Here is a 27357-nt window from a genome sequence, read left to right as displayed (position 1 = left end):
CGTTGTCGCGAGAGCGAAAATTCATTATTTAGTCCCCAGCGGGCGCTTTGCCTGCCCGGCAGCGCGGGCGCATCGCGCAAGAAGAACCTGTTCCCTGCTGTCCCTTAGGGGCTACAGCGCCGAATTTTGGGGTGGGACGTCACAACCACCGCACCGATTGCAGAAAAGCCATCTCAGCTGGCCCCGGGGAAGCGTCGGGCACGTGCTGGCGCTGGGGAGCGTTGCGGGTGTGCGCGTGGATTACAGCAGCATCCCTCTGTGGAGCCGCGCCGGCCCTCCTGCCGACCCTCGCCTCCCGTCTGAGGGGCCCCGGCTGCTTTCCCTGCTAGCTCTGGTTGCCGAGCAGGAGGGGAAAAAATGGATTTTTAGGGAGATGGTGGGGCCAGGAGCCCTCGGAAGGGTCCCTCTCCCCCGGCAGCGGCACGGAGCGTGCTGCCTGCAGGCAGAGCCTCGTGGCTAGCAGGAGCTCTACAGCAGAAGCCTTGGAAGCAAACCAAAGCTAATTAAAGTTCGCTTTGGCACCGGCGCGTTGTGCCGTGGGTACCTGTGACAGATGGGGTCTGTTGGCCACGGCTGGGAGATACTTTTGCAAAGAACGCGGTACCGAAGTGGTTTTTGGGGGGTTGATGCCTTGTTCCTATAGCTACATAGGGTTTGTTTAGGGGAACTGAAGGGTGCGCTGGGGCTGCCTGCGCGCGGCCGGACCCTGCTCACTGCCCACGTCCTCTCCTTGTCTCGCAGGTGAAGGAATGGTTGTGCTTGAACTGCCAGATGCAGCGGGCGCTGGGGATGGACATGACCACCGCTCCTCGCTCCAAGAGCCAGCAGCAGCTGCACTCTCCTTCGCCGTCCCCCTCCCACTCCCCGGCCAAGCACCCGCCGCCCCCGGGTGCGGACAAGTCCCCGCCAGCCGCCCGCGCCCCGCCATCCGAGCCGCCCAAACCTCACCCCACGACGCCGCAGAGGGAACCGCACGGCCAGGGCCAGACGAAACCTCAGGAGGCAGCCAGGTCCTCCCCGCAGCATCAGCAAGCCAAGCCTTCCTCCTCCGAGCAGAGGAAGATGGCGGGAGACGCAGGGGCGAAGCCTGCCGCCCCGGCCCCCGGGGCAGGAGCACAAGAGCAAGCCCAGGAGGGGCTCACCGGGAAGCTCTTCGGTTTCGGGGCGTCCCTCCTGACCCAGGCGAGCACGCTCATGTCCGCCCAGCCAGAGGCCCCCCCTCCGAGCCAGCTTTCTCCTGGCAAAGTGCCTCCAAAAATCGTCTTCAGCGATGCCAGCAAAGAAGCTGGTCCCAAAGCCCCGGGGGCGCAGGGCCGGGCTGGTGCCATGCCAGCTCCCAAGCCCAGCAAGCCGGAGCAGGGTGTCAAGCCGAAGGAAGTGCCGAAAGCAAGGGTCTCGTGCCCGCTCTGCAAGGCGGAGATCAACGTGGGCTCCGGTGAGCCCCCCAACTACAACACCTGCACGACCTGCCGGCAGCAGGTCTGCAACATGTGTGGCTTCAACCCCACGCCTCACCTGGTGGAGGTAAGGGGGCCGGCAGGGGCGGGTGCCTTCCGAGCCGGGGGTCGGTGCTCTTTTCTCGCTTAAAATGGAGAAAAGACGGTAGGTTTTCCTTCAGAGGTTTAAAAATGCCTTTAAGAGGCTGCTGAAGCCAAGTCCCTCCCAGGGGAGGCCCCAGGGTGGAGGCCATGGTCCTCCACCTCTTGGCCAAGACGTGTATTTCATATGCATACACTGATTTCACGCTGGTGTCGTGCGAGGAGCGGAGCAAGGGGTGGCCGTGGTTTGGGGCACCCCTGGCAATGCCCACTGCTCCCCAAAGGTGCCCAAGGAGTCAGTGGAGAGGGTGAGGAAATGGAGACAGGTCACGCAGGTGCCAGAGTCACCCACCAGAATCCTCGTGGCGCTGCGGATGGACGCCTTGGCCAGGCTCGGGAGGAGGCTGGCGAGGGATGTTCTGCGGCTCCTGCATCCGCAGATAACGAGGGCACAAGGAACACGGTGCCCTCTCCAGACAGCAAGGGCCCTGCGCCGTCGTGCTGGGGCGCAGCGGAGGGGAGGGGGCTGAGCGGAGGACGGGTGTGATGTGATGCCCGCGGTGCCGTTGGGATGTGAATTGGCTGGGTGTCGTGCACCCTGCTGGGGTGGGACGCGAGGGGAGGAGAAGGAGGTTGAGGTGGCCTGAGGTCCACCCGTTCTCACCAGCTATAGTCGAGGAGGGTTCTGAATTGTGATGCCCACCCAGATTGTCTTCCCAAGCACCAAAAAGGCACCTTGGCCAGCTGGAGAGGAGAGCGGTGCAACCGGGGCTTAGCTGGAGCATCCTCCTACACCCTCCTCCCCCTTGCTAGCTAGGGAGGGAGATCTTCCAGGCTCTTGGAGAAGGCCTCCGTTAAAGTCTAGACCCTCGCCCCCTCCTCTACAGCCTGAGCCCGTGTGAGAGGAGGCCCAGGGCTTTCTTCTGGAGTGCTACATCTCGCAGGCAGTTAGCCACAGAACCGGTATCAGCAGCCCACGGGAAAGTTAACGGGAACTTTAAATGACCAGAGATAGGATTGCTAATCTTGGCTCCGTTCCACGGCAGATAATTACATTTTATGTCCCGGGCTCCTCCCTGCAGTTTCAATTACACCCGGTAATTTCCTGCTCCTCCTGAAGCTGCTGCTGCCCGTGCCCACGTTCACGGTGGCGGAGAGCCGCTCTCCTGGCGTGGTGCGCGTGGAGGTGTAAAGCCGTCAGATGGCCGCCTCCTTGTCCGTAATGGCGTTTCCAAGGGACATGCTCTGCTCGTCCCTCCTGCCCCGAGGGCTTGGGTGAGAAGCGAAGGTGTCCAGGCGTTTAGTCCCTTGGTAGGGCTGAAGCCCCGTGTTGGTGCACCCTTGGGCAGCGATGTGTTTCCAGGCTTCAGGGAGCTCACGCGTTGGCGAAACGGCTTTAACGTGCTCCCCTTGGCACCTGCCTCTTAATGAATTAATTAGAGAATTAATTTGGGGTTGGGTTGTACCTGATAACGCGCGGGTGCCACGGAAAGGTGACCTCTCCCCAGCGCTTGTCTCCAGGGTCACTGGCTGACACCTGGGATTAAATTTCAGATTTTGAAGGCTGGACTCTGCCTTGGCTCCCTCAGCTCCAATAGATGGGTTGGTTTACGGGCTTTGGGTTTTTTTAAGGAATTTATTATTTGAGGAATAAACGCAACACTTGAGCTGTGAATGTTTTTAACAAAAACTTTCTGCAAGAAGGACAATATTGCAAGATCTGTTAATGCAGTCGGGCAGTAGATTTGCTTGATCTTCTGAGAAAATTGCTCTGCGGTTTGACCCTCTTTTTGCCTGCAGCTCACGTGAGCTTGTCCCCAGCCCTGAGATTCATGCAAATACCAGAACTCGCCCTTTGAAGTAGCGAGGCTTGATCCGTTAATTGCTTTATGAATTACGACCTTGACTGTAAACCGCCCTCGGAAGCCACGTGTGAACTAATGAGGAGATACGAGCCGGGGTCTGGTACGTGCAGCGCTGCGGGTGAGACGGGTGGTCACCCTCTGTATGTACCGCTGGAGCATGGGCAAAGCCTTCAGCCCCGGCTTCAAACGGCGTGAGTCACAGGGAGGGAGAGGGCACGGGCCGCGGTGGCCTGGTTTTTGGAGGAAGGACGGAGTTTTGCGGTGAAACAGCGCTAAAAGAATCCATTTTCTGCAAATAAAGTTGTATCGTCGGTGCAAGCAGTCGCGGCTTTGCCACGGTGTTGGAGGTGGGCTGCGTGTGATTGTAGTTTCAGAGCAAAACCGTGTAACCGTCTTGGGAGGGGAAAGAAAAACCCCTAAATAACGTTTGCATCCTTACACGGGACGAGCATTTTCACTAAGCAGGTCATCCCCGCTGCCGGGGAGGCACCGAGGAACTTGTGCCGAGGGAGACCGCTCGCCCCGTATCTGGGAACCAGCGGGCACGCTGGCGGCACGGGGACCCCAGGCCCTCGGTGGCATCACACGTAACGCTGCGGGTGACGGGCACCCTAACAACACCCGCTACCCCTAGTGCTTTAGCACGTGCCGACTTCCAAATTCATTGCGGAATAGTCCCTGCGAGTGGCTGAGGGGCGTCTTGGAGGGCGCGTACGGGCAGAGCAGGTCTTGGGGAAGGGGACGGGGAGGTACGGGGGAGCTGGGTGCTTAGCGACCCCCCGGGAGAGGGGCCAGGTGAGACCGTGTCAGGCTGTCGCGTGCTGCTGGGAGCCCACCTCCTGCTGCACGTCTGTGTGTGGTTCTGCCGGGCGGGACGCGACAGGTCGTCACTGGTTGGAGACACGGTCAACATCAGGAGGGGCAGCTGGTCAAAGCAGGGGGTGCGGGAGGGGGTGCAGTGTGACGATCGCCCTTACAAAACTGGGAGAGGAAAATTGAGAGCAAAATGCAGAAAGTAGGAAAGGCTTTTGCCCCTGTCTGCACCCCCCTAAAACTTCTGATTTCCCTGGAACAATGGGTTGTTATTTCCCCGGGGCATTTTCATCCCCGTGCCCCTCCTGATGTAAAGATGGAAGTCGGAGGCTCCGGGTCCCTCTTGTCCCCTCCCACCCTCTGCAGCCGCCTGGGGAGGTATCGGAGGAGCTGCCTCCTCCCCAGCGCTTCGTGCAGCCGAGCGCACTCAAACCTAATGAAAGAGAAGAAAATACTGAAAGTGCCTTTTTCTGCAGAGTCACCGAGCTGCGTAGGTACCGAGCTGCCGAAGGAAAAGGGTGACTTGAGGTTCCCTCGTTGTCTTGGCACTGCCGTGGGCTGAGTGCTCGTGCGGTCTGGTCCAGCTGAAGGTTGCTCCAAGAGCATCCCGCCTGTGAGCAGCTGGTAGTGCCCCCAAACCCAGAGCTCCCAGGAGATCCACCAGCAAGGCTGGCTTTCCTTTGGCCCTGGGTCTTGGTGGGCACGGTCAGAAGATGATGGTGAGGAGCCTAAGGCACTTGAAGAGTTCGGGTACAAGCATGGCATTTGGGCAGTGCGTCCCACCGGAGAAGCGCATGGACTTGTGGTGGCCCATGGCTCTGGAGGTTGTGAATGACCAGCAGAGAGAGGAAGCCCTAAAGCGTGCCTGACCTCCACCTCTCTCGCTTGCTCACCCTGATACACGTTCCCCAGCTTTAAATAAGTTGTTTATGTGAATTGCCAGCAGTACAGGTGCCTGGAGCTTCCTCCCACCTCATCACACCTCCTCCAGGAGCTGGCTCCTAGGAACAGCACCGTGAGCTGTTCCCACTGAGTCGGAGCTGGCGCTTTGGGGCTCTCCCAAGTTCCCTACAGCCTAAGCCTGGTGACACGCAGGCAGGAAAGAGGTTTCTGTCGCAGGAAGAGCGAGCGCGGGGCGGTTTCGCTGGGGCTTTAAGAAATCACGCCCGTTTATGGCTGAGGCTTCTACCGTGAGTGAGCTGGCAAGAGCTGGCTTGCAGTGTGATTGCCCCGCGCGATGCTCTCCCGGTAACCCTGATTGACCCCGATTGACTCCAGGGGTTTTGTATTAAGGAACAAATGAACTATGCATGTTGTGTTACTAAATAAGCATGGCAAGATGCCCCTTCGCCTAATTAACCCGCCTGAAACAGGAGCTGTGACAAGTCTCGTTGACGAGCGGTGCTGATCCCTGGGCGCCAGGCTGTGACCCCCAGCGGGTGCCTTACGCTCGGGAGGGTCCTCTTACTCATTTGTGGTACCCACCGCACCGCGTCCAGATCCTAACACTGCGTTTGTTTTCTTGCTTTCCCCGTGCGTTACAAAAAGCGTCCTTTTTATACCGCGTGCGTTGTCGTGGACATGCTGCGTCTGCCTCTCTGGTCTCACCAGTCAATGCTGTTAGGTTCCCTGTTACATGCATATATAATATATTATATGCACATCAGACGCATTGTCCTGCACGTGATATCACAAGTAAACATCTTGCAGGAGCAGCACTTGCTTGGGTCCTTCACGGGCCGCGTTCCCCTTCTGCTGCTCCCCTTGTACCTGCGGCCGGGTACAAACAAGCCCGGTCAGGTGAATTTTGTGCAAAAAACCTTGTGAATCACCGTATCAGATTCTAGAAAGCCCTGGTCCTCTCTTTCCATCACGCTCCAAGACCTCCCGCTGGCTAAAATTGGGAGAACAGCTCCCCGGGGTGTGATGCTGTGCCGCTCGCGTTCGAGATGCTGACGCCGAGCATGGGGCCGAGCCTGCCCTACTTGCAGAAGCGACCGCGGCGGCTCCTGCGCTTGGCTGCAGGGAGGAACGCCTGCGAAAAAGGGAGTTCAATTAGATGGGGAAGAAAACCCACCTCCGTGAGATCAGCCTGTGTGCAGAACAAGGCGTCGCTGCCGGCAGCCGGAGGATGGGTTTAGAGAAGGGGGGCTGAGGAAAGGTGTCGTGCCGAAATTATTTTGGTGTCGGCACGGGGATTTTATAGCAGAGGGGAAAACAAACGAGCGGGGAGGAGCGCCGGGCTCCTGCCTCGCCTGCTCTTGCTGCAGGTGCAGGTGGGAGCCAGCAGCCTGTTTCTGACCCCCGGTGTGCCGTGCCTCCCTGCCCCCTTCCCGAGGGTCCGTGCTGTCGCTGGAAACGTAATTAGCCGGTAGCTCCCGGCCAAAGAGGATTAGCGGGGTTAAGAGAGTGCCTCCAGCTCAGCACTGTCCCGAGGCAGGCAGAACTCCCGGCCCCGCTCCGGCATCTGGGCTGTGCACGGCTCCCGGGCAGCCCCGACACCCCCTTCCCGGGGGAAAAGCGGGATGCACGTGCCGTAGGGAAACCTGCCTCCTGCCCTCCGGAGAGCGCCCGCCTTGGGGCTCCGGCTGTCCCGCAGAGCCCCGTGTCCTTCCTCCCTGTGCACGAAACCCTTTGCCAAGAGCGCAGCAAGTGCTGGGTTTCTCCTGAATTTTTATGTAGAAAATAATGATTTTTAAAAAATACCCCGGCCCCAGGGGCATAAATATTCAGGTCAGTCACATAAACTTCAGTCAGACCGAGAGCGCCGCATATGACAGCGCAAGATGAAGTCGGCTTCGCTGGCGTGAGCCCTCAAATCCCTTTACGGATTGGTAATTAACAGCTCGCTGTGACTCAGGAGTTTTCTGTGCCACTTAACCCGCTGTAATTAAGCCGGTCCCTGCCGCCGGGCTGGGCGATGCCAGGCTCCCCGCCAGCAGCTCCCGCGAGCACGGGGAGCTGAAGGGGGGCTGGGGCTCAGTGGTGGTGTGTAACCCGGCGGACCGGTCCGAGATAAGAGTGGAGTCCCATCGGCGGGTGATGCGCAGCGGCTGCGGGTGTCCCACCCGTGCAATCCCTGTTTCTGCGGCTGTCGCAGCCCCTCTGGTCCCTGCTGCTGGTTTTTCTGCGGAGCCCCATTAGATGTTACCTCTGCGTCTGCTGCAGACTTTTGTCCTCTGCTGGTTGTGTCTTTGGAGGTTCTGGGATGACTCCGAATGTTGGGCTGAGCCTTGCTGAGCCTGCTCTCGGCTTCTGGCCGCTCAGTTATCTTAAGAGCTGCTGTTCCTTTCCTTAATCAGAAGAAACCCCAACCCCAGAGCTCCAGATCCCTTTCCTCCTTTAGATGCAATTATATTATTAACAGACAAATGTCAGCTGCACGCCAACCCTGCTGATGAACGCTTTGGAGGAAGCCGCTGCCCGTGCTTGCAGATTGTTTTCAATGGTTCATAAAACCAAGCTGTACGTACAGAGGGGCGACAGTGGTGGGATTTCTGCCTGCCTCGCTTCTGAATGAAGATGTGTTGGAAGTGAACGATGCTTCCCCGATGCCAGGCTGGTTTTGCAGAGCATATCTGCTGTGCCCTAGGACTTGGAGCTGCTGCCCGTTGTGTTGCTGTGCTCCTGGGCTAGCAAGCTGCCGGGCCAGCAGTGCCGAGGCGTCCTCCTGAGCCGTCGCGCCGGGGAGGCCAGCAGGTAACGTGCAAGAGCAAAGCCCGAGTGCTCCCCGTGGAGCAGGCAGTGCAAAGACTTGGGCTTAAAACAGAGAGCCCTTTGGCTTTTGGGGCATCGGTGTTGCTGCTGGAGGTCAGGTGGGTACAGGGACAGACGTGATACCGGAGTCTCCTCCGTAGATGTCCTCCTCAGCAGCCCCTAAGAGTGCCGGCAGCTGCTGTGCCAGCTCTTGGAGCCACCACCTCGCTTGGTCCCTGTGGGGCGGGCACGGCAGCCTGCTCCCCACAACCAGCCGGGGTGAACGAGACCCACGGGTCGGTATTCTCCAGGGGGGTGCTGCGGGCAAACCTGCAAGACCCGACACCTTGCCGCGAATTGTAGCAGCGTCGCTCGCTGCCGTTAGTGGCAAACCACCACCCGTGGCTCCTGCAGAAGGCAGCGAGGTGGGTGGGTGGGCACAAGGTGGTACCTGCAAGCCCTGGGGGTGCAGGGGGGCTGCTCGAGCCGGACCAGCGACTGCAGCCTACGGAAGGGAGGCTCTGCCGGTTCCTGCCGTGGTTCAGGCTGGGAATGCGAAGGGTGACTGCTATTGCCCCAGTAGGCAGCAGCGTGGATTTAGTTCTGCTTTAATTGATGGTGAAACTTCATCTGTGCAGCATCGGTCATGGTGTTTCCTAGAAAGCGCCAAGGAATGGTTTAGGGAAATGCTTTTTGCCCCTATAACATGGAGAGGTGACCGTGCCAGCTCCTGGCCCCTGCTAAGCTTTGACTGCTTTTCCCAGCAGACGTTTATTTTGGTAGGTGTCGCAAATCTGCTTCTAAGGGGTGATGGTGTTCTGCCCGTGAAACCTTGGTTGCACAGACTCATCCTTCAGAAACCCGCTCAAGCCACCCTCGAGCAGACAGAAGGGACCACGACCTCGCAGCAGGGACGTGGAGACGGACGTACAGGGCTATCGCTGCGAGAAGGTTTGATATTCTCGCCAGTCGGGTGCCATGAATGTGAAAATTCACCCACCTGGGAAGGGCCTGAGTAACTTTCCATCTCCCGACTGAGGTTTCACAGTTCGGAGCCGCTCTGGGAAAGACTGAGAAAAGATCTATAACTGCCCTAACCACCTCGTTAGGGACTTTTTTGACCTTGAGAAGCTTTGAAAAGAGTTGCTGTTGTGCACATGAAAGGTTGAAGGCAGTAAAAATAGGCAAAGTAGAAGCACAGAGAGGAACAGGACAAGCTAAAGCTGCCATACTGTTTTATGGATATCAGAAAGGTTATTATAAATAAAGTGCTGGAGAGCAAAAAAACCCAGATAATTCAGAAAATTCAGGTGTTCCTGGTTCTAGCACAGAGTTTTCCGCCTTTGCTCTTCAAGTCAGACCTGGCAGCAGTGCTGGTGGGGCAGCCCTGGAGCCCCGTGCCCCGAGGAGCCCCGTGCCTCTCTGCTGCTTTGGGCGGCGGCAGCGGCAGCTGGTGCAGGACCGACCCAAGAGACGTCCTCGTAACTCGTCAGACGAGCCCCACTCGCAGGGAGTTGATGCAGACCTCAGCGGACACCTCGTTCAGGCATGCAGCTGGCAGGAGGGCGAAGCGAGAGGTTCCCGTGGAGTCTCCTAAAGGTGTGCCAGATGCAGCAAAGAGCAGGAGATGCTGGAGGAAAGCAAGGGAGGAGGAGCGTGATGTTACAGGGGAGGCATGGGGGCTCTCAGAGGCATGGGGGGCAACGTGGACCCTCATTCTTGCTCCTGCTGTGTCTTGTATTGAATGATCAGAAGCTCAGGAGCGGTCCCCAGCGCAGGGACCGGCACCCAACATCAGTAGGTTATCACCCTGGGAGGGGCAGTGGTGGCATCAGAGGGGTCTGGGCTGGGGACACTTGGTGGCCTCCAAACATGCTACGTAGGATTACAGACTACTTCTGCTTTAGGGCAGTGTCGCTTGGATCTCGTCTGTGATGCTCAGCTTGGTGGGATGACTCGTCGGGGGTCGGTGGGCCGTGGTAGCACTGACCCTTGAATCCAGGCTGCTCGGCGGGGTGCGTGGGCTCCTGCGTCACGAGACCTCGCCCTTGCCCACAGCAGGGGCTGCTGGTGGAGATGGAGAACGTCTGCCTGTGGTGGACACTGCTCTTACGAAGACAGAAAAAGCCTGTGAAGGGGGTCGGGTTGGAGGGGATCTTTGGAGCAGCGTGGGGTGGAGGCGTGCGGTCCCCGGGCAGGCACCAGCAGCAGATGGTGAGGCTGGTGGGACCGTGTAAATCAGAGTCTCAGTCTGAAGGTACGGTGGGCAGAGAGAGAAATAGCTCTTTTTGTTGGAGATGGTGAAGGGATTTGGCTGCTCAGCTCCTGTTTCCACCCCCGGGGAGCAGGCACAGATTATCCTGATGTGCTCGCAGGCCGTTATACAACCTGGAGCTTTCTTCTTTCTTTTCTTTTTTTTTTTTTTTTAATAACATGCCATGCTAGTACTTTATTTGGGAACATGTTGGGACACTTAATCGAGCGTTTAATTGGCTTTGTAACACTGGATTTCTGAGCGGGTGGAGGGGGAGGCAGCCCTAGGGCCGGGCTGCAGTGGAGATGCTCGGTTTTCCAGCTGTGATGGGAACATCTCGGACTGACTGAGTTGGTGTTGATCCACTTTCCAAAGCACCGTTGTTTCTCCTAGTGAACCCAGTGGCATTTTGCAGTTGTATCCCGCAGTCTTTAGCACCTGTAAAGGTCCACGGAACAAAATTAGAGTGAGGAGAGGGGCTGCCGACGGTGAAGTGCGTGGGCGTGCTGGGGAAGAAGCCAACGGTGATGCTGATGATGGGATTGCCAGCTGGGTGTGCATGTGTTGGGGATGGGCATCGCTAGCTCAGGCCAGGCTCTCGTGGTGACTCCCACGTCGAAACCGTTGCTGGTAAAGCCCAAGGGCAGGCCAAGCCTGTGTGGGCAGCGCTGGAGACACGTTGATACCTTGCCGCTGAAGCAAGCCCAAGCCTTCATCAGCCACGTGCATGTCAGCGAAGGTTGTGTCCTTCTCCAAGGGCTGGCAGGACCTGAAAGACAGTTTTATGGCATCTACAACTCAACCGCTGCAGCGTTTCACCCTGGTTTAATAACGTTTTGCGTCCCACGTAGTTCAGCGTTCAGTCCTTGCCTCGTGCTGGGACGCCCTGTTTTCCTGACTACGTGCGCGTTGGACGAGCCACGCGAGGTGAGGACTATGAGATCCCATCTCCCGAGAAGTACGTTGAGCGTTGGAGGAAATGCTGCTGGGCAAGGGAAGAAAACCAATGAACGCTCGGGAGAGAGCCAGCTGGGTGTTGGTTTCCTTTCTCCGTTAAACGGCCGCGGGGTTTTGCTGAAGGGACGCAGCCCGATCCCATTGGGGCGGTGGTACTGCCAGGAGGTGCGGGACAGAGAGCTGAGCCCTCACCATCAAACCTCTCCTTGAGTCCCCCCGCGTCGCAGCGTGAACTCTGGTCTCACGAAACGGCACCTTTCTCCCTGGTTGAAAGGGAATTATTATACAATAATTAACATTGTCGGGGGAACTGGGGTTCTGCACTGCCGCAGCGCCTGCGACGCAACGGAGCTCTGGTGCAACGCGCCCTGCAAACAGCGGTCCTCTCACCGGGCGATGCGGGCGGCAGCGAGGGGCGAGCAGCCTGAGCTAGGGCACTTCGGCCTCTTATTTAAAAACACAAAACCTCACGGCATGTTAAAAGCCAAAAAGCTGTATGGGGGGGGCGAACACCAAGGGGCTGGCTGCTTCCTCCTCCTCCTCCTCGCCTGGCTACTGGGCTGATGAGCTGGGGAAGGTGGATCGTACTGGCCCGCAGCAAAAGGAAATGCAAAAGCGAAACAGCAAATGAAGGCGAGCTCGCTCTTTGAAGTGCACGAGGCTCAGAGCCTGTGCAGGTCTCTGGATGGAGATTTCGAGCGGCATTTCATTGTTACGTTATCCAGGCTGATTTTCGGGCTCAGTGGTGGACCTATTAGCGTGGCCCGTGGCCACCTCGCAGCCACCTTTCAAACGAATTTTCAGACGTGAGGGTCAGGAACTGCCTGGGAACACATGATTAAACGGCTTTTTTGGTTGACGTGTGCCACTTAACTCGAGAGGCAAATGTTTCCCGGGGACAGTTTGATTTCTGGAGGTGCGAGATCCTCGCAGAAGCTCAGTGCCCACGCGGCACCCCAGGGCAGGGGCTGGCTGGCAAAACCTCGGACGCTAGAAACTGTGTTGTTTTTATTATTGATTTATACTTATTTTCTGCCCTCCCAAAGGAAATTCTCTTTCCCAAAGGAAACAGCTTCATTTTCTTATGTGTTTCTCTTTTTTTTTTTTTTTTTTTTTTTTTTTTTTTCTGTGAAACGTGCCCTAGCAGCAGCCGCTCCGTCGGGCAGACTGAAAGCCGTGCTACATGATTTCTTGTAAAGCCTGATGCTTCCATAGTCTCATTTTTCACGTACGGCTGTAAACCAGCTCCTTTCCAATAATCAGAAGTTTAGGAGGGATTAGCGAGGAGGTGCAGTTATTAACGTAAGTGATTGTAATTATATGCCCAGGCATTAACATAGATGGTCGTGCTTGATCCTGCAACGATTGCGCTCTTTTCCATCTTTGATTTTTATCCCGTTTCCACCCGCGCGAGCTGCTCCCCGGACCCACCGTCCGTCCTGCGGTGCCCGAGCTCGGGGGGCCGGGCCGGGTGCGGAGCAGTGCTGCCGGTGCCTGTAATGGCCTCGTGGGCACGTCCCACCTCCCCGGGGCCGAAGCGTGGCTCTGCGGGGACGGGCGGCCGCTTTTCCTGCCCACCCGCGCATCCTGCCCCTGCTCTGGCCTCATCCCTAAATCAATGGTGTTAACCCAGGGCGCGGCGGCGAAGGGTCTGATTGCGTAGGCAGTATTAAGAAGCCCCGGGGGTTAAAACGCTCCATCAAATGTGCGATGGTTCCCTGAGAAAATGGGGAATTTTTAGGAAAGGTCCCTTGGGAAACTCACACAGTGGAGGAGGGTGCCAGGGGCCGGGCTGGGGAAGGCTCCTGTGCCTCCGGAGGCTTTCCATTCCTATATCGATTGCTCTAATATACAAAATGTATTTCTCTCTAAAAATTTTTCCTGTTGTGCAAATGCCAGCAGCGAAGGGCAGAACGTAAGCTCCCCGGGGACAGCCGCTGCCATCCCGCTTGGCTCCTCTGAAACCAGTCCCTTAGGCTCTGCTGGCCATAGGATGCGCTGCCTCAGGAACACGTGGGTGATGTCCTCCTTCGGTGTTTGTTGGTGAAACAGCAGACTCAAGGTTTTGTCGCATCCAAATTATCTGTAGAGTTATTTGCTAATTGGCTAGAACAAGTTTTCTGGAGGTCCTTGATTTTACCCCATTATCCTTTTCTCCCTAATCCAGCTAGATCTGGCTGTAGCTGGGGAACGTCTCCATCTCCATCATCTCCCAGCACGGATGCCGAGGGGATGCCAGCACCTTTCCCTGTCCCGTGTCCCCCTGCATATCTGCTCCAGGCCTGTCACCTCCAGCGTCAGGGGGGTGACGATGGACGGGGATGCTGCCTGCAAGCGGCATCGGCGTGGCTGCTCTGCCGCGCAATTCATTTCAGTTTAAAATCCCCCGAGTTTTAAAGGCGGACCCAGCCAAGCGTGAGAAACTGGGTGGGAAACGTGGTGCAGAATTAAGGTTTAAAGAGGGAGGCTTAGCCGCGGCTGTGCCGTACCCGCTCGGAGAAGGACATCCAAAATAATTTACTATTTTGTACTTTGCCAAGAGTTTCTAAATATGTTGCTTGAAACGGCACCTAGAGAAGTGAGATCTTCCAGAAAGTATGCAAAACGAGCAATTACAACTGAGCAACCCATTAAAGGGAACACTATCACCTTCTCTCTGCGTCAAAAAGTCCGCCTTTTGGGTAGGTGAAGGGTTGTTTGCAGGCCAAGCGGTGCTTGGTTTGTATCCCTGGCGTGATCCGAAGTCTCCTGCTCTTTGCGGTGCAGTCGCGGCCAGAGCCGGTCGCTCTTCCCCCACGAGCGCCCAGCGGGGAGCTGGGATCCCCCAGCGGGGCGATGCCGGGGAGCCGAGAGCTGAACGTCGCCCTGCCTGCGCTTCGGGCTCCCGGGGAAACAGCAGCTTGCAAAGCCCAGCCTGGGGAGCCTCCCGCACCAGCAAAAGGGAATCTGAAGCTTATTATTAAAAATTGCCTGACTCCTTTGCGTGGCGGAAAGAAACTTTCAGCGGGGGCGGAGGTGTTAGTCCAGCGCTTGACTCGCAACCCAGATGAAATGCTTTTCCCTTCTGAGGCTGTTCCTAGAGCTGATATTAAATGCTGTTTAGGAGCTCCTGGAAACGATTCCCCGACAAAGCAAATCGTTTCAGCTAATTAAGAACCTGATGCGAAAGCCCTAGGTAGTACTTTGCAACTTAAACAACTTTCTGGGGCGTTTGGAAGAGAAACAATTTTAAAGGCGCAGCTGCTGGAGTTGTATTTTCTACATTGGAGGGCAGGGCGGAGGCAGAGATCCGGGAGGACGCGGCTGCGGTTACTGCGGGCTCCCCTGCCCTGCCCCGCGGCGCTTTATCCTCCCGGTCACGGTGAACGGGGAAGCAGGCGAAGGGGACAGCAGGGCGGCTCGGGCGCCCCGGCTCTCGTCAGGTCCCACGTGGATGGTGTCCGCCTTGCCAAGCCGTTGGCAACCGTCTGGCCTGGTAGCCGGGCAGCGGAGTGTAGGGTCTCTGGGGGACGAGGCGGCTGTGCTGCTGCCACGGGGTTGCGCCGGGAGGGGTCGTAGCGCAGGTGGGGGTTAAACCCCTCTGCTCAATGTACCCTGGAGTCCCAGCTCAGGACCACCGCTGCCTGGCCCGTCCCTGCCTGCTGCTGTCGCGGTCCCCGGCTCTGCAGGGGCTCAGAGAGGAGAGAGAAGCGGGGTGCTCTCCAGGGCATCCCCTGCGTTTCAGGCAGGGAAGATCCGGGGCGGCAGCCCTGAGGTGCTCGGCCTCAGCTGTGCAGGAACCCGCGGCGGCATCGGGGAGGGGAAGGGTGCCAGCTGCCCCCAGCCCCGTGGGCAGGAGGCGGTGGAGCCGAGGCACCTTCTCACCAGGGCTGAAAGCCTCCGCGAGGGCCCTGCCTCCCTTTGCTGAGGATTACCTCAGCTGTTCGTCGTGCCGAGGCCGTGCTGAGCCAAGGCCAGCTGTCCCTGCCGAGCGGTGTTGGGAGCCAGGGCAGGCTTCTCCCCGTGGCCGTAGGTCCCCTCGCCAGTGATCCCCTGAGCTGCCTCAAAGCTCACCCTGGCAACCACCGTCAAAATGCACCAAACCCCTTCGGCGGAGCACGGGGCTTTATTTCGAAAGCCTTCTTTTCGTTTCTGCCTTGCCTCCTTATCTTCCCACTGCCATCTGCTCCTCCTGCTAAAATAAGGCAGCGTGCTGCGGACGGGGCGTGCTGTGCTTGGGGAGCCCCAGGCTGCGCCGGCGCGGCGTGACGGCTCGGCACACAGGGACCCTCCGCCGAGCATCTTCTGCCAAGGTCTAGGGGAAGCTGCTGCCGGTGAGGGTAGCGTTTGTCCCCTCCGGTTTCGGGTCTGTCTCTCCACGCTGATGGAGAGCAGTACCCGCCGAGGGTGACCCCTTGCGAGGGTCTCGGCGTCTCGTCCTGGGGAAGGCGAGGGCTTGCTGAGACTGGCTGCCCAAATGTTAGGCAGTTAAGCGAAATGAACCCTACGCTAAGAGCCCTTAAGTCTGTGAGAACAGCCCAAGTCCTTCATGCCTCTCTTGCCCTTTGATGCCCTCTCCCGTGCTGTCCTTGTGGAGGAGTCCCCGTAGGGGAATGGACACAGGACCACCTTCACCACCCTCTTCCTTGGCACGATGACAAGTCTTGGAGGGAGATTTTCTGAGAGCCCCTTTGCGCCCGACGAAGCGAATGCGCAGGACGTGGTGGGACAGGAGTCGCTCGGTGCCCCGCAGCAGAAGTGGCGTGGCAGAGCGAGGTCCTGCATCGGCTTTTACGTTTCTCGCAACGCAAAACCAAGAAGAAAAGCGAGGTTGGGAAGTGGGGAGATGGTGTTCTGCACAGTTTGCCTGGAGACCCCATTGCCCTGGGTAACTTGAAGCAAAGAGTACAACAAAACACTGGATTTGGGGAAAATAGAGACACCTTTGGGAGCGATAAGAGGGCTTTTTTAATTGAGAGATCTGGGGTCTTCAAATGGTATCTCTGAATGCTTTGCGTTTTCCCGTGCCACGGGTAGAGGCTTTTGGCCATTATTTGTGCCGGGACGGGGAGATAACTAGCAGGCAGTCTCTGGTCTCTGGCACGAGGTTTTATCTATTTTTTTTGGTTAGGATATTTTTAATTGTTTGGAGCACAGGGCACCTGGCTCCCAAGCCTGTTGAAGCAGAAAAGCATTGGTTTCAGCAGGGAAAAAAATACTCTCAACCCCCCCCCAGTTTGGCAAAGAAATGAGGTACGAGGTTGGGAATAACCCCTGAAAACCTGAACGGGGGTGTCAGGGTAGGACCTGCGTCATGGCTCTGCCCGTGGCTCTGGCCCAGCCAGGGCCGCATCCTGGCTCTGGAGCTGGACCGGCTGGGATGCGCGTGGCCGAGCGCCAGCCCAGCGCTGCCTGGCTTTCGCGGGCTGCGGCGGCGGATCCCGCTAGCTGCCGAAAGGGCTCGCCATCTGCAAAGGAGCTGTGAAATTCCCAGCTTTACATAATTTCCTAATTTACTCAGAGCTGTGAAGTATGACCAACAGTCATCTGTTTGCGAGAGCAAACAGGACACCAGGAAAAGAAGAGCAAACTAGAGCTAGGCAGCAATATTTTTAACAAATCTGGGTTTTTCTTCAGGCTGGGGAAGTCAGATGAGGAGCAGGTTTCTGCAGTGGCCCACAACTGCTCTTGAAGTGGAGCTTCTTAAGTTACTTACAGGGTTTGTGCGAGGTGGTTCCTGCCGTGGCCTCGGGGAGCCAAGAGGTGCCACGTGCATCTGCCTTTGCCAAAAGGGCAGTTGGGGAAGGAAATGCCTTCACAGATGCATTTCAAACTGAGCAAAGATTCCCGTGCTTTTTTAAAAAAAAAAAAAATTTAAAGCAACCATTTTATGTGGATTTCACCATTTAACTTTGTTTTGACTTCTTAGCTTCATTCTCGCTGCGTTTACTCTTGAGATGGAAAATCTCAGCTCTTCCACCCTGGCGCCCGTGGCCAGTTCCTACCTCCCGGCTGCAGAGAGACCTGGTGGGAACATCCGTCCAGGTCGGGGTCACCATCAGATCTCCGCCTGGCAGCTGTAGGAGCTGTCAGCTATTTTTAAAATAAGTTTAAGTTAAAATAAGGGTGTTTTTTTTTTAAAAATAAGCTTCAGTTTTAAAATAAATCTTGAAGATGTTGAAAATTATATCGGACCCGCCAAGATGCGTACCTCCTCTGGAGGCAACTCCTGGGTTCCCCAAGCGTGGCCTTACGGCTCGGATTTGTGGTGGAGTCAGGAATCGCGCAAGCTGAGCAGAGCTCAGGGAGAGAGATGCTCTCAAGGCGAGGAGGGCCGGGAGCTGCTGCCCACGGGGCGTGTAAGGCGCGAGCGTGGAAAGATGCCGATGTGTATAATTTGGGGAGTAAAATGGCTCATCCGTCTCTGTTGTAACAACCTCTGTTTCTAGAACATTTCCCAGCCTTTTACTGGAATAGTTTATTGACCTGCAAAGAAGCGTGAAAGATGATGAGAGTTAATTTTTCAAGCTTATCACTTGATTTATTCCATAAAGGTAGTTCATTTAATTAAAATATTTCTGCCGCTGAAATCAGGACTCACGATCTTGAAGCCTGGAACAGGGTATATGGGTTTTTTTGAAGCAGCAGTCGTTTAACGGGGTCAAACAGCATTGCCCGCAGAAAGCAAAGTTTCCGGTTCTCTAGGAATACATGTATTTCAGGGCAAAAGTTCTGGCAGGGGCCGTAGAAATAGCAAGAGGACAGGATGGAGAAGGAGAGGAGGGCAAAGGGCTGAAATCCCTGGGGTCAGGGGTTGCCTGAGATGTCTGCCCCTGTCTGCGCAGCGCTGGCTGCTCTCAACCCAAAGGTGAAGCCCTTGGCCTTTGGTGGCCTGGTTTCCAAGTTTTCCTAAACAGCCAGGAAAGCCCGGAGGTGACCTCCCGCTCTCTGGCAGGGCCTGGGAGAGCTGAGGACAACCGTTGGGAGATGTCTCCTCCGGTGGTGCGTCTACCCAATGTGCAAGGACCGTGGGGAGGTGGGTTTGGTAGGTCTCAGCGGTGGAACCCTGAGTACCCTCAGGCACCGCCACGTGGGGTTTTCGGTCTCTGCTGATGTAGGGTTGACTCCTGGGAAAATAGTATAATTGTTTTTAAAGGTTTGAAAGCGTTAGATGACTATGCAGGTACCGTAGGATGTTGGTTTGTGATGTCCTCAGCTTCCAAGCCACGCAACTGATGGCTCCCCAACACGCTTTGAAAATGATCCGTCGTGATCGTGAAATAGGTTCGGACCCCGTTTGCTGCTGCTGGACTGGTTTGGGGATGGGGGAACTGGGGACTGAACAGCTCGTGATGGGAAGGAAGCCGAAGCTCTTGAAGATGCAGATTTTCTTCTGGTTTGGAAGTGAGTAGCTGCTGCCTGATAGACACTTGGGGCTCTTTGCAATTTAAGAGAGCAATCAGACAGCTTGAATCTGCTTTTATCAGATGCAGAAAATTGCTAGTTGGATGGCTGGATATTTTAGTCAACACTAGTGCCTATGAAAAACCAAGGTTTTGATTAAATAAGACTTCTCTGATAAACTTAGCTTTTCTTGGATTTTCTTCCATTCTGTTAGAAAAACAAATAGAATGTTATATTTGTTTTCTGCAGAGTTTGGCCAGGTTTCTCTTTGCAAGCATTATTTTGCCGCAAACTCGAAAATCTTCAGCGCGCGGGTTGAAACGGATCTGAAGAGACACGGTTATTTCATCAAACGTACTTGTGAAATAGCGGCGCGGTCGTGAGAAACACCTTCCGTCGGCACCGTGCCGATGCGCCAAAGGGGGTTGGGATCCGCGGTGAGCGGGGTACGGGCTCCGCTGGATCCGACGTACGTCTCCTGGGCGTTACTGCGGGATTATTGTCATGCAGCCAGCGTTCGGAGATCCTCCTGCTGCTGTTAACCTTGGCTGAGGAATACGTCCCGATAATGGGGATCGTTAAAGATAAGGCTGCCTGGCAGGCTGATAAATCTCGTTAAGGAGTACTACATCACGGAGTAAATTACACTGCGCGGCCGGATCGATTCAAACAAAAATGAACAATATATTACTTCTTTATCGGTAGGGGAAAAATAGGCTCTGTGCTGGTGGGTTGCAGTGCTGATGCGGAGCTGTGGCGTGACGTTACGGCGGGGCTTGCTGAGACGATGTGGTTGCTCAGCGGGTGCGTCCCCGGCAGCGCCGGAGCAGTAACCTGGCGGGTTCCTCGGGGAGGGCGTACCGGTCTGTCTGCGGGCGAGAGGGGACGGGGAGCCGGGACACGGCGGAGGACCAGAGCCACGTTGCTCTCTTCTACGTGGTTAAACGGTGGTCGTTGCAGTCTGGTCCGTAACGACTGCAAATGATCCAGGCAGGTTTATAAACGTCACGTTGGAGCAGAATGGGAAGATCGGAGCTCGTCTTCCTTGGGACAGCCATAGCTAATCTCTGAGAACCAGACCCAACCCTCTGCTGCTTTAATACTGTTGGCTGGATTTTATTGTGAACAGAAAATCTTCTTAATTCTTCATCCATTTGGATCCAGTCTCTCGGAACTGAGCCGGTAGTTAATTTAGCTCTTTCTCCGAGATAAAACAGAGAGAAATAGCAAGGCTCAGTGAAAAGGGAAACGAAAAGTGTTTTCAGCGTCTGACACTTGCTCTCTCGTTCCTCCTATTTTCTTACTCTTTGTGATTTTCCTTTTTCTGTAATACGCAGCGCCACGCTCGTGCGTGTCCTCCCGCGACGGCACCCTCAGGTGCCCAGCCCGGACGTGCGGTTTCTCCCAATTCTTAGAAAAGATGCTCCGTCGTGGGTCTGTCCCAGGCCAGAGGCAGCTTTATCTCCACCTGCTCGCTGCAGAAGGGGACATCAAGGTAGCAGAAGATGCACGGTGGTAGCCGACGGCCAGGAAAAAAAGGGAGCACATCCAGGTTGGAAATAACAACGGAGATAAATGAGTATCAAAGGTGCTGGCCAGCGGTGTCAACCGTGCGAAACGAAGGGTGTGTCTTACCTGGCCCAAAGTGCTGAGGATGATGACCTGGTGCAGAAGGCGGTGGGGGAGCTTGTTGGGTCGGAGTGAAGATGGGCATTTCTGGTGGTCACGGCCGGCCGCAAAACTAGTCTTCTCTTCTTCAAATAGTAACGCGGAGGATGTCCCACGTCCCACCCAGGGGTGGCTGGCCTCCATGTCTCACCTCCTTGCCGTCTGGAGGCCAACCTGCTTGCGGTCATCTCCATCGCCGTGCTGGGAGCCGGCGTCTCTGCTTCCCCTTCCCGACGGCAGCTGGTTTACAGCCGGACGTCTCCGTTCCTGCCGAAGCGCGGCAGTGACGCCCGTGCTCAGCAGGCTGCTCCCGGCGCGATGGACGCTCACCCCCAGGCCCGGGAATCGGTCCCGCGGCTTTTAGAAAAGCCCAAAGCAACAAAATGCTCTCCTCAATATCCTACTGATTTTTTGGAAATGTTTTTAGCTAATGAACTGGAAGGAAATATGTTGAGTGGGGAGGGATGTCTATATATATTCTGCCAAAGCACCGGTTTCCAGATTTTGGACAGCTGTGTACCCGTTTTTAGCAGCCCCTTCACACAGCCCACACAGCACCCGGGCTCTCGCAATCGGGCTCGTTTGGAAATATGCTTCCTTGATTGCAAAATAGTTTAAATCCTTTGACTTAGAAACATTCTTGCCGTTCAAAAAGATGGTGGGGGTTTTTTTTTATTATTTATTTTTTTTTTAAGCTGAAAAAATCCAGAAGGTGCTTCCTGCCGCAGCAGCTGCCCTGATTTTGGAGGCGGTGGTGGAAGATGGGCAGGGGGCAGAGATGAGCTGGGGGAGCCTGGCTCCTGGCTGCGGCCGCACGGGGATGCGGGGGCTGAGATGCTCCAGGGCGGGAGTGGAATACTGATACGGGAAAGCAGTCTAAACTCAACTCTAACACCGCGATTCCTAGTAACGTGGAAGAGTTGCCGGCCTCTAGCCTCTGTCAAGGGAAGGACCCTTGCTGGGAGCCCCGGGACGGCTCAGGAAAGAGCGGAGCGGCGTACGCCCCTGTCCGTGTGTCGGTGCGCTAAAAAGCCCATCGATTTTCTGCAGATCTCCACTGCAAGAGGGGCTGCCCGGGACGGCGATGCGCTGACCCCAGGGCACCGCCGCTGCGGTTTGCAGCTGGGTGTGAAGCCGCGGGTGGTCCGGGCTGGCCATGCCGGTGGAAACTGCGTTTGCAGCTCCGCTGCGGCCGCAGAGGCTTGAGCCGCTTTCTCCCCGCCGCGGTGGCATTCACCGGCCCGGCCATCGGCCGCTGCAGTGGAATAAGCTGGACTTGGCAAGAGCACAGCTATTCCTCGAAGGCAAGTGGAGGGGAGCGTTGCTATTACTCATCAGTCAAAGATTTTCAGCCGGAATAATCCTCCGCTGGTGTATGGAACTGCAGGGCGGGAGGCTGCGAATGCCTCGGGGGCCATTGCCCCCACCCCTGGGCTGTGCCGTGGAGGGCGGACGCGTCCCTGCTGCGGCCGGGAGCTGGGGAGGAAAACACTGCCCGGCGTGAGGCATGTGCGGGGGGAAAAGGAGAAGGGAGAGCCGGGGAAGGAGGGTGCTCTCGGGTGCTGCCATGGCCGCTTCTGCGCCTAGCTCTAGTCCAGCTCCCCGTCGCTCTGCCCTCCCCTCCCCATGGCACTGGTGACGGGGATGGGCGGGAGGGCAGACACCCCCGCTGCTGCTCCAGGTCCCCTCCGGGTAGGTTTGGCGAGGGGAGGGAGCGATGGAGGGGGCGCTGGGAGCCACCGCTGCCCGTGTCCTTCCCTTCCCTTCCCTCCCAGCACAGCTGATGGCAGCCCCGGCTGCTGCGTGCAGCTTCTCCCATCTTCTCTTTCTGCGTCTTTTTTCCAACGGGGAGAGGTCCCAGCACAGAGGAGGAAGAGGGATGGAACGGAGCAGATGGGAGGCAGAAAACGAGCCCTGAGCTCGTTACCCTGCGCTGCATTTCATCGCATTATTGTGGTGTGAAGGCCACCGGTACATCGCACGCAGCTGAGATAGAGCTGGGGAGGGGCCGTCGGCTCCATCGGCTTGAGAGAGGCCACGGGAACAGATAAGAACAGGCTGGTGCTGGAAAACACATCGCTGGGTTGCTTAGTCAAATGCTGTATTTAGCAAAGGATTGCAGTAACCGCGGTGGTTTTCAGCTGGGCTGATCTGTGAACCTCGGTCGCGCTAATCCTCGCCCAGTTGATGGTAACGAAGTTAATTAGCGTGGAGCAGTCGGCAGCCGAGGAAACTCTGCTGCGGGAGGCACGCGCTGTCCCCTCGCTGCCTTTCCCTGCGGACGCTCCCGGGAGCCTGCGGCTTTACGCCGAGGGAGTGCTGGCTCTTTGCCGCGCTGCCTGCAGCAGCCTCCCGCCGGGCAGCGGGAAGGATGTGCCACAACTCCCCGGGGAGCCCGGCAGCCCCCCCCAGCCCCGGCTCCCCGGCTGGGCAGGCATCGGCACGCGGCCAGCAGCCGGGCTCGAGAAACACGACCTGCTCCGCTGAACGGCGTTCGAGAGTTGCACTCGGTGCTCCTTTTGTATTTACGGGTTTGTTTATATCTAGATACGCATATATATATATATGCACGCATAAACTTCAGAAGCAGCACCTATATGCGGGCAGAACCGCAGCTGGCATGCACAGGCAGCTCTGCATCTAGCTTGAGCAGGATTTTGAGGGCGGTTTTAAGGGAAAAAAGGCATCATCGGAGCAATAGCACACCCTACGCTCTCTGCCCCATCCCGGAGACGGCTGTCCCGGGGCGGTGCGTGAACATGCGTGTGTGCACCGCCGGCCGTGCCCAGCCAGCCCTGCCTGTCCCCCCGGCTCCCCGGGGCTGCCCCCCCCCCCCCCCCCGCCGCTGCCTCCCCCTCGATCTCGGTCCCTCCTGGCGCCGGGGCCAGCTGAATCCTCTCTGGTCTCTTCCCGACGAGCTTCTCTGGCGAGCATCCCCTGCGTTTGCTCCATCTCACCTCCCGATCTCTGGCGCTTCCGCTGTCTCGGCACGTTTCCTCGCCTTCGTCTGAAATCCCATCGCTGCCTCAGCCTCCTAGGAGAGATAAGGGCCGGGGCGGAGGTAAAACCAGGCCCGTGGTTATTTGCTGGTGGCACACGAGGTCGAAAATGCATTTTGTGAATGTGCTGCGGTCGGGGCCGTGATGCGCATCCCCCCGCTCCGCAGGCGAGCATCCCGGAGAAGCGCCGGTTGGCACAGGTCGGCACGCTCCCCGTCACCTCCCCGGTTTGGCGGGGGCGGCGGTGCCTCCAGCTGCAGGGAGGCCGTTTGGGGGGGGCTCGGGACGGGGAGCAAGCATCAGCCGGTGCTCGGGCAGCGGCATCTGAAATGAATGAGCACCGGGGTTCTTTGGGCATCTTTGCCGAGGGGGGGGAAGGGCACGGGAGCAGTTAGGGGATGGAGAACCTGCCAACCGGACCCGAGATGGGTCTGAAACAGCCCTGGCATCCAACGAGCGAGCATAATTCAGTCCTTTTCCTTTAAAACTGTGCTAAAATCCCTCCCCGGTGTGGACGGAGCTGTGGTGTTCTCGGCACCGGGGTGCTGAGCGCTTGGGAGGTGGGATCCTACAGTGAGGTGCCCCGTTTGTGCTGCGGGGGGGGGTGCAGGAGGTGGCTGGATGTCGGGAGCCCTCCGGGACAGGAGGATTCCTGCAAGTGGGGCTGCGAGGAGTGTTTGGGAAGTGATTTTATGAGCTTCTTGTTGTTAATTTGGATCTTGATTCAGATACCAGAAGTGTTTTCCATATTTTCCAAGCACCCATCTGTCACAGTGATGAGCCCTGCACAGTACTTGTCAGCAAATAAATGAAATATTCCTGTGAGATTCACCGCGTTTAATGCTGGGAGATGAGATCTGGCTCGCGAGATACTTATGCCTCATGCTGCTTATCTTATTTTGTACAGCCTTTTGTCCTGGTATTTTAATAGGTGTCGGTTTGATTGTGCAAAATAATGCCGTAGAACATAAATAACTGGGCAGAGTCCTGGGGATGGTATTGCGGGGAGCGGGTTGCGCTGGGATGAGGACCACGGCCGTGCATCTGCCAGAAGCCGGAGAGGTTGCAGCGAGGGTCTCGGGGGCGACGGGGACAGTGGGACTGTCGGGAAGGCTCCGTGGAAGCCTGGGAAGCCTCTGGCACCGCCGGCTCCTGCCGAGGCTCTCGGATCTCCGAGTCGCTGAACGGGAGGTTCACGTGCAAGCGTGATGCTGAAGCTTGCTGGCTCTGTCGTTAAAAAAAACCACCCCAGTGGCACTGGGGGATTCAGCATTTAATTAACTTGCCAAGCGGTAACGTTGACCAAAATTACACGGGAAGACTTCTGTTTTAGTTAATTACAGTTTTGTCATTGCCCATTAGTAAATTAAAACAATTGCAGGGTAAAGCCCGGCGGAGGTTGGCAAGCGCGGCTGTGGCCACCTGCCAGCGGATGCCGGAGCTCGGGGGGAGCCGGGCGCACCCCCCACGCACGCAGACCCCCGAGGCACGCCGACCCTGAGCCCCATCCCCCCCGTATCGCCCTGGGGTACTGCGGCGGCAGCCCCGGGGGCTCCCCTGCAAGCAGGGCTGCTCCTCATCCTCCCTCGCCCGCGGGCAGCCGTCGGCACGGCAATCGCCGCCCCTTCGGCAGAGCCTGCAGGAATCGCGGCCGCATCTGGAATTTCCCAACACCGCTCATGCGGTGCGCAATTAAAAACCAGGATGGTCGTTACCGCTCGGATGTGATGCCTTGAACGAAGCCGCTCGCTCTGGGTCACTGGCCCAGAGCCCTGCACCCCGGGCTCCATCCTGTCCCTAAAGACCGCAGGACCTCCCTCTCTCTCCCTGGAAACCTACTTTTGCCATAACTCCTCTGCAAATCCTGGTGGTTTGGTGGCGAGGAAGGCTGGGAGCCCGAGGGCTCGGGGCGGTGACCCTCCCGGGGTGCAGGCTGGTAACCCGGCTGGGCCGGGCAGCCCCCCGGTGCCTTCGCCCCCCTGCCTGCCTGCTGGCCGGTTTCCAGCGCTCCTCCCTGCCCTGCCAGCGCCTCTTTGTTTAAGACGGCATCTCAGGCGTGCTTTGGTTTCATCCCTCTTTTTAATTACTGATGCTTTCCTTTGCCTGGACCCTGCTCTGCGTCCCGGCGGCGTTGCCTGTGCCCCGGCTGCCCGTCACCTGCACTCTGCGCGGTTAAACCCCGCCGTGCCCACCACCGTGGTACGGTGAACCTCGGCACCGAGCAAGCCCCTGTCCCGGGGCCGTGATTTCCAGCATCTTTAAGCACCAAGACTCAGACAGGTGCCGCCATGCCTTTGCCGTAAGCTCCTTACCCGCTTACCGCCCCGGCGAGGGGCACCCTGACTTCCTGGGCATCCAACGGTTCGGACACGCAAAGCACTAAATACAGCCTAATTATTATTATCATCTTCATGGGATCTGGTTAATCTCGATGGGGATTTACAAGCTGTTAGCAAATCAGCCGGTCGTCGAATGTTTGCATTTTTCTCAGGGGCAGCTTAATCCCTGGGAAATGCCTGTGGCCGAGTTCTTCGTGCGGGGGAGCTCCTCCGGCGCCGATGCCCCTGAGCTGAGAGGGAGCAGAGGTGCTGTGGGATAACCAAACACCGAGCTGATAACGCCACGGGTCCGCGGCAGACGCAGACGCAACATCTTCACTGGGCCCCTCGGTTCGTCGCGTCCAGCAGCGTGCCGGGCGTCAGTGCTGGGGGTCGGCGGGGCCGCAGGGGTCTCTTAAAGACGGGGACCGAGAGCTCGGAGGGTTTTTGGCAGAGATGTTCCCGCTAGGCACGGGCAGCTTCGCTTGCCTCCGTCTCCCCGCAGCTGCCACAGGGGGGATTTCACGCCCCCCTCCTCATGCACGTGTAGGAGCTGGGCAGCTCGCAGCTCCAGCTGCCGGAGGTATTCGCTGCGGCGAGCGCCGGGATGCGATGGCAAATGCTGTGCTGGCTGCCGCGGCACAGCCTGCGCTCGCGGCGTACGCACGGCCCTGTGCGGCGCTGGCTGCTGATGGGGCAGGGGCCCTCCTGCAGCTCGGGAAGTCGGTTATCTCTTCTGCCATCCGAGGCTGTAACCCCACAGTGATTTTCCACAGGGGCTCAGACTAAAGCGCAGGGTGCTGTACTGTCTGCAGCGTCTCCCCGGCACCGGAGACCCCCCTGGGTGCCAAAAGAAAAGCCAGGAAGACAAAATGCAAACTCAAGATATGCCGGTCTGTCGTCTCGGGCATCTCCCGGGGCTTGGCTGGCACCTCTCATGGCTGGTGAAGGCTAAGGGCCCCCTCCGCCTGCAACCTGCCCCGGTTTCTGCCTTCCCTCCGTACCCCAGCCCTTCTGCCTGCCGTGAAAGGCAAGGGGCGTTTCAGAGAGGAGCTCCGCAATCTTTTTGGCAGGGCTATTTTTACCGGAGATTGTTCCCTTATCCGCTTCCCGGTGCGGTCCCGTGAAGCGAGCTGTCACATCTGCGAGAGCAGGATGGCAGGGCGAGCTGCTCGAGCTGGGGCAGCTGCCAAGAGGAATGGCTGCGGAGCCACGGCTGGGAGGAACCCGAGGGAGGGCGCTCGGGCCGAGCTGCGGAGCCGTCGGTTCCCCATGGTACGGATCGGTCCCGTGCTCGCCTGGTCTTGGAGGACCCCCGAGCCTCATCCCGATGAGATGACGCCAGCCGGTCCTCTCTGCCGATGCCTGCCTTGTGCTGCGGTGGTGTCCCTTGCCTGCCTGGACTCAGGGAGGTGCCCGTGGGGAGCGTGGGGTCTCCAGTCCAGCCTCCCAGGCAGAGCAGGGCAGCCACCAACACAGGGGGCTTTATCTAGCAAAGTCTCGAGCCCCCTGCAAGGACGGAGACCCCCCGGTGACCGTCCGGCGCTGTACCGCTGCCTCAGCAAAGGAGCTTTCACTAACGTCCACCCTGAACCTCTGCTCCTGCAACGCGCGTACCCCTGTACCCAGGCAAACCGAGACAAGAGGAGCGTGCCGGGGGGTGTCCTGCCGCCGGGGCTGTCCCAGCAGGGCCCTGCCCAGAGCGTGTGTGAGCCCTGCCGCTCCCTGGGCGCAAGAGCCACCTCCTCGGACAAGACCTGACCGGTACTTGGCATCCGTAGTTGGCACGTGGTGGCCAGCACTGGCCGTTCCATGGTCGTCCTTGGCTTGAGTTTTGCCTTGGAAGGCCAAAGCAGCCGTGCCCAT

At 57.7% G+C, this 27357-nt stretch overlaps 1 protein-coding gene across 2 annotated transcripts in view; it reads left to right on the top strand.

The window, feature by feature from the left end:
* BSN (bassoon presynaptic cytomatrix protein) overlaps positions 1–27357 on the top strand; it is a 92518-nt gene that overhangs the window by 46741 nt on the left and 18420 nt on the right. For both annotated transcript variants that reach the window (XM_075762833.1, XM_075762834.1), the window contains one exon: positions 742–1524. In XM_075762833.1, the coding sequence (XP_075618948.1) occupies positions 742–1524 (783 nt within the window). The remainder of the gene's footprint in view (positions 1–741; positions 1525–27357) is intronic.

This window comes from Balearica regulorum, chromosome 10, assembly GCF_011004875.1.
Source record: "Balearica regulorum gibbericeps isolate bBalReg1 chromosome 10, bBalReg1.pri, whole genome shotgun sequence".
NCBI lineage: Eukaryota > Metazoa > Chordata > Aves > Gruiformes > Gruidae > Balearica > Balearica regulorum.
Note: the sequence above shows the minus strand (reverse complement) of the source record. Positions and strands in the feature narration are given on the sequence as shown.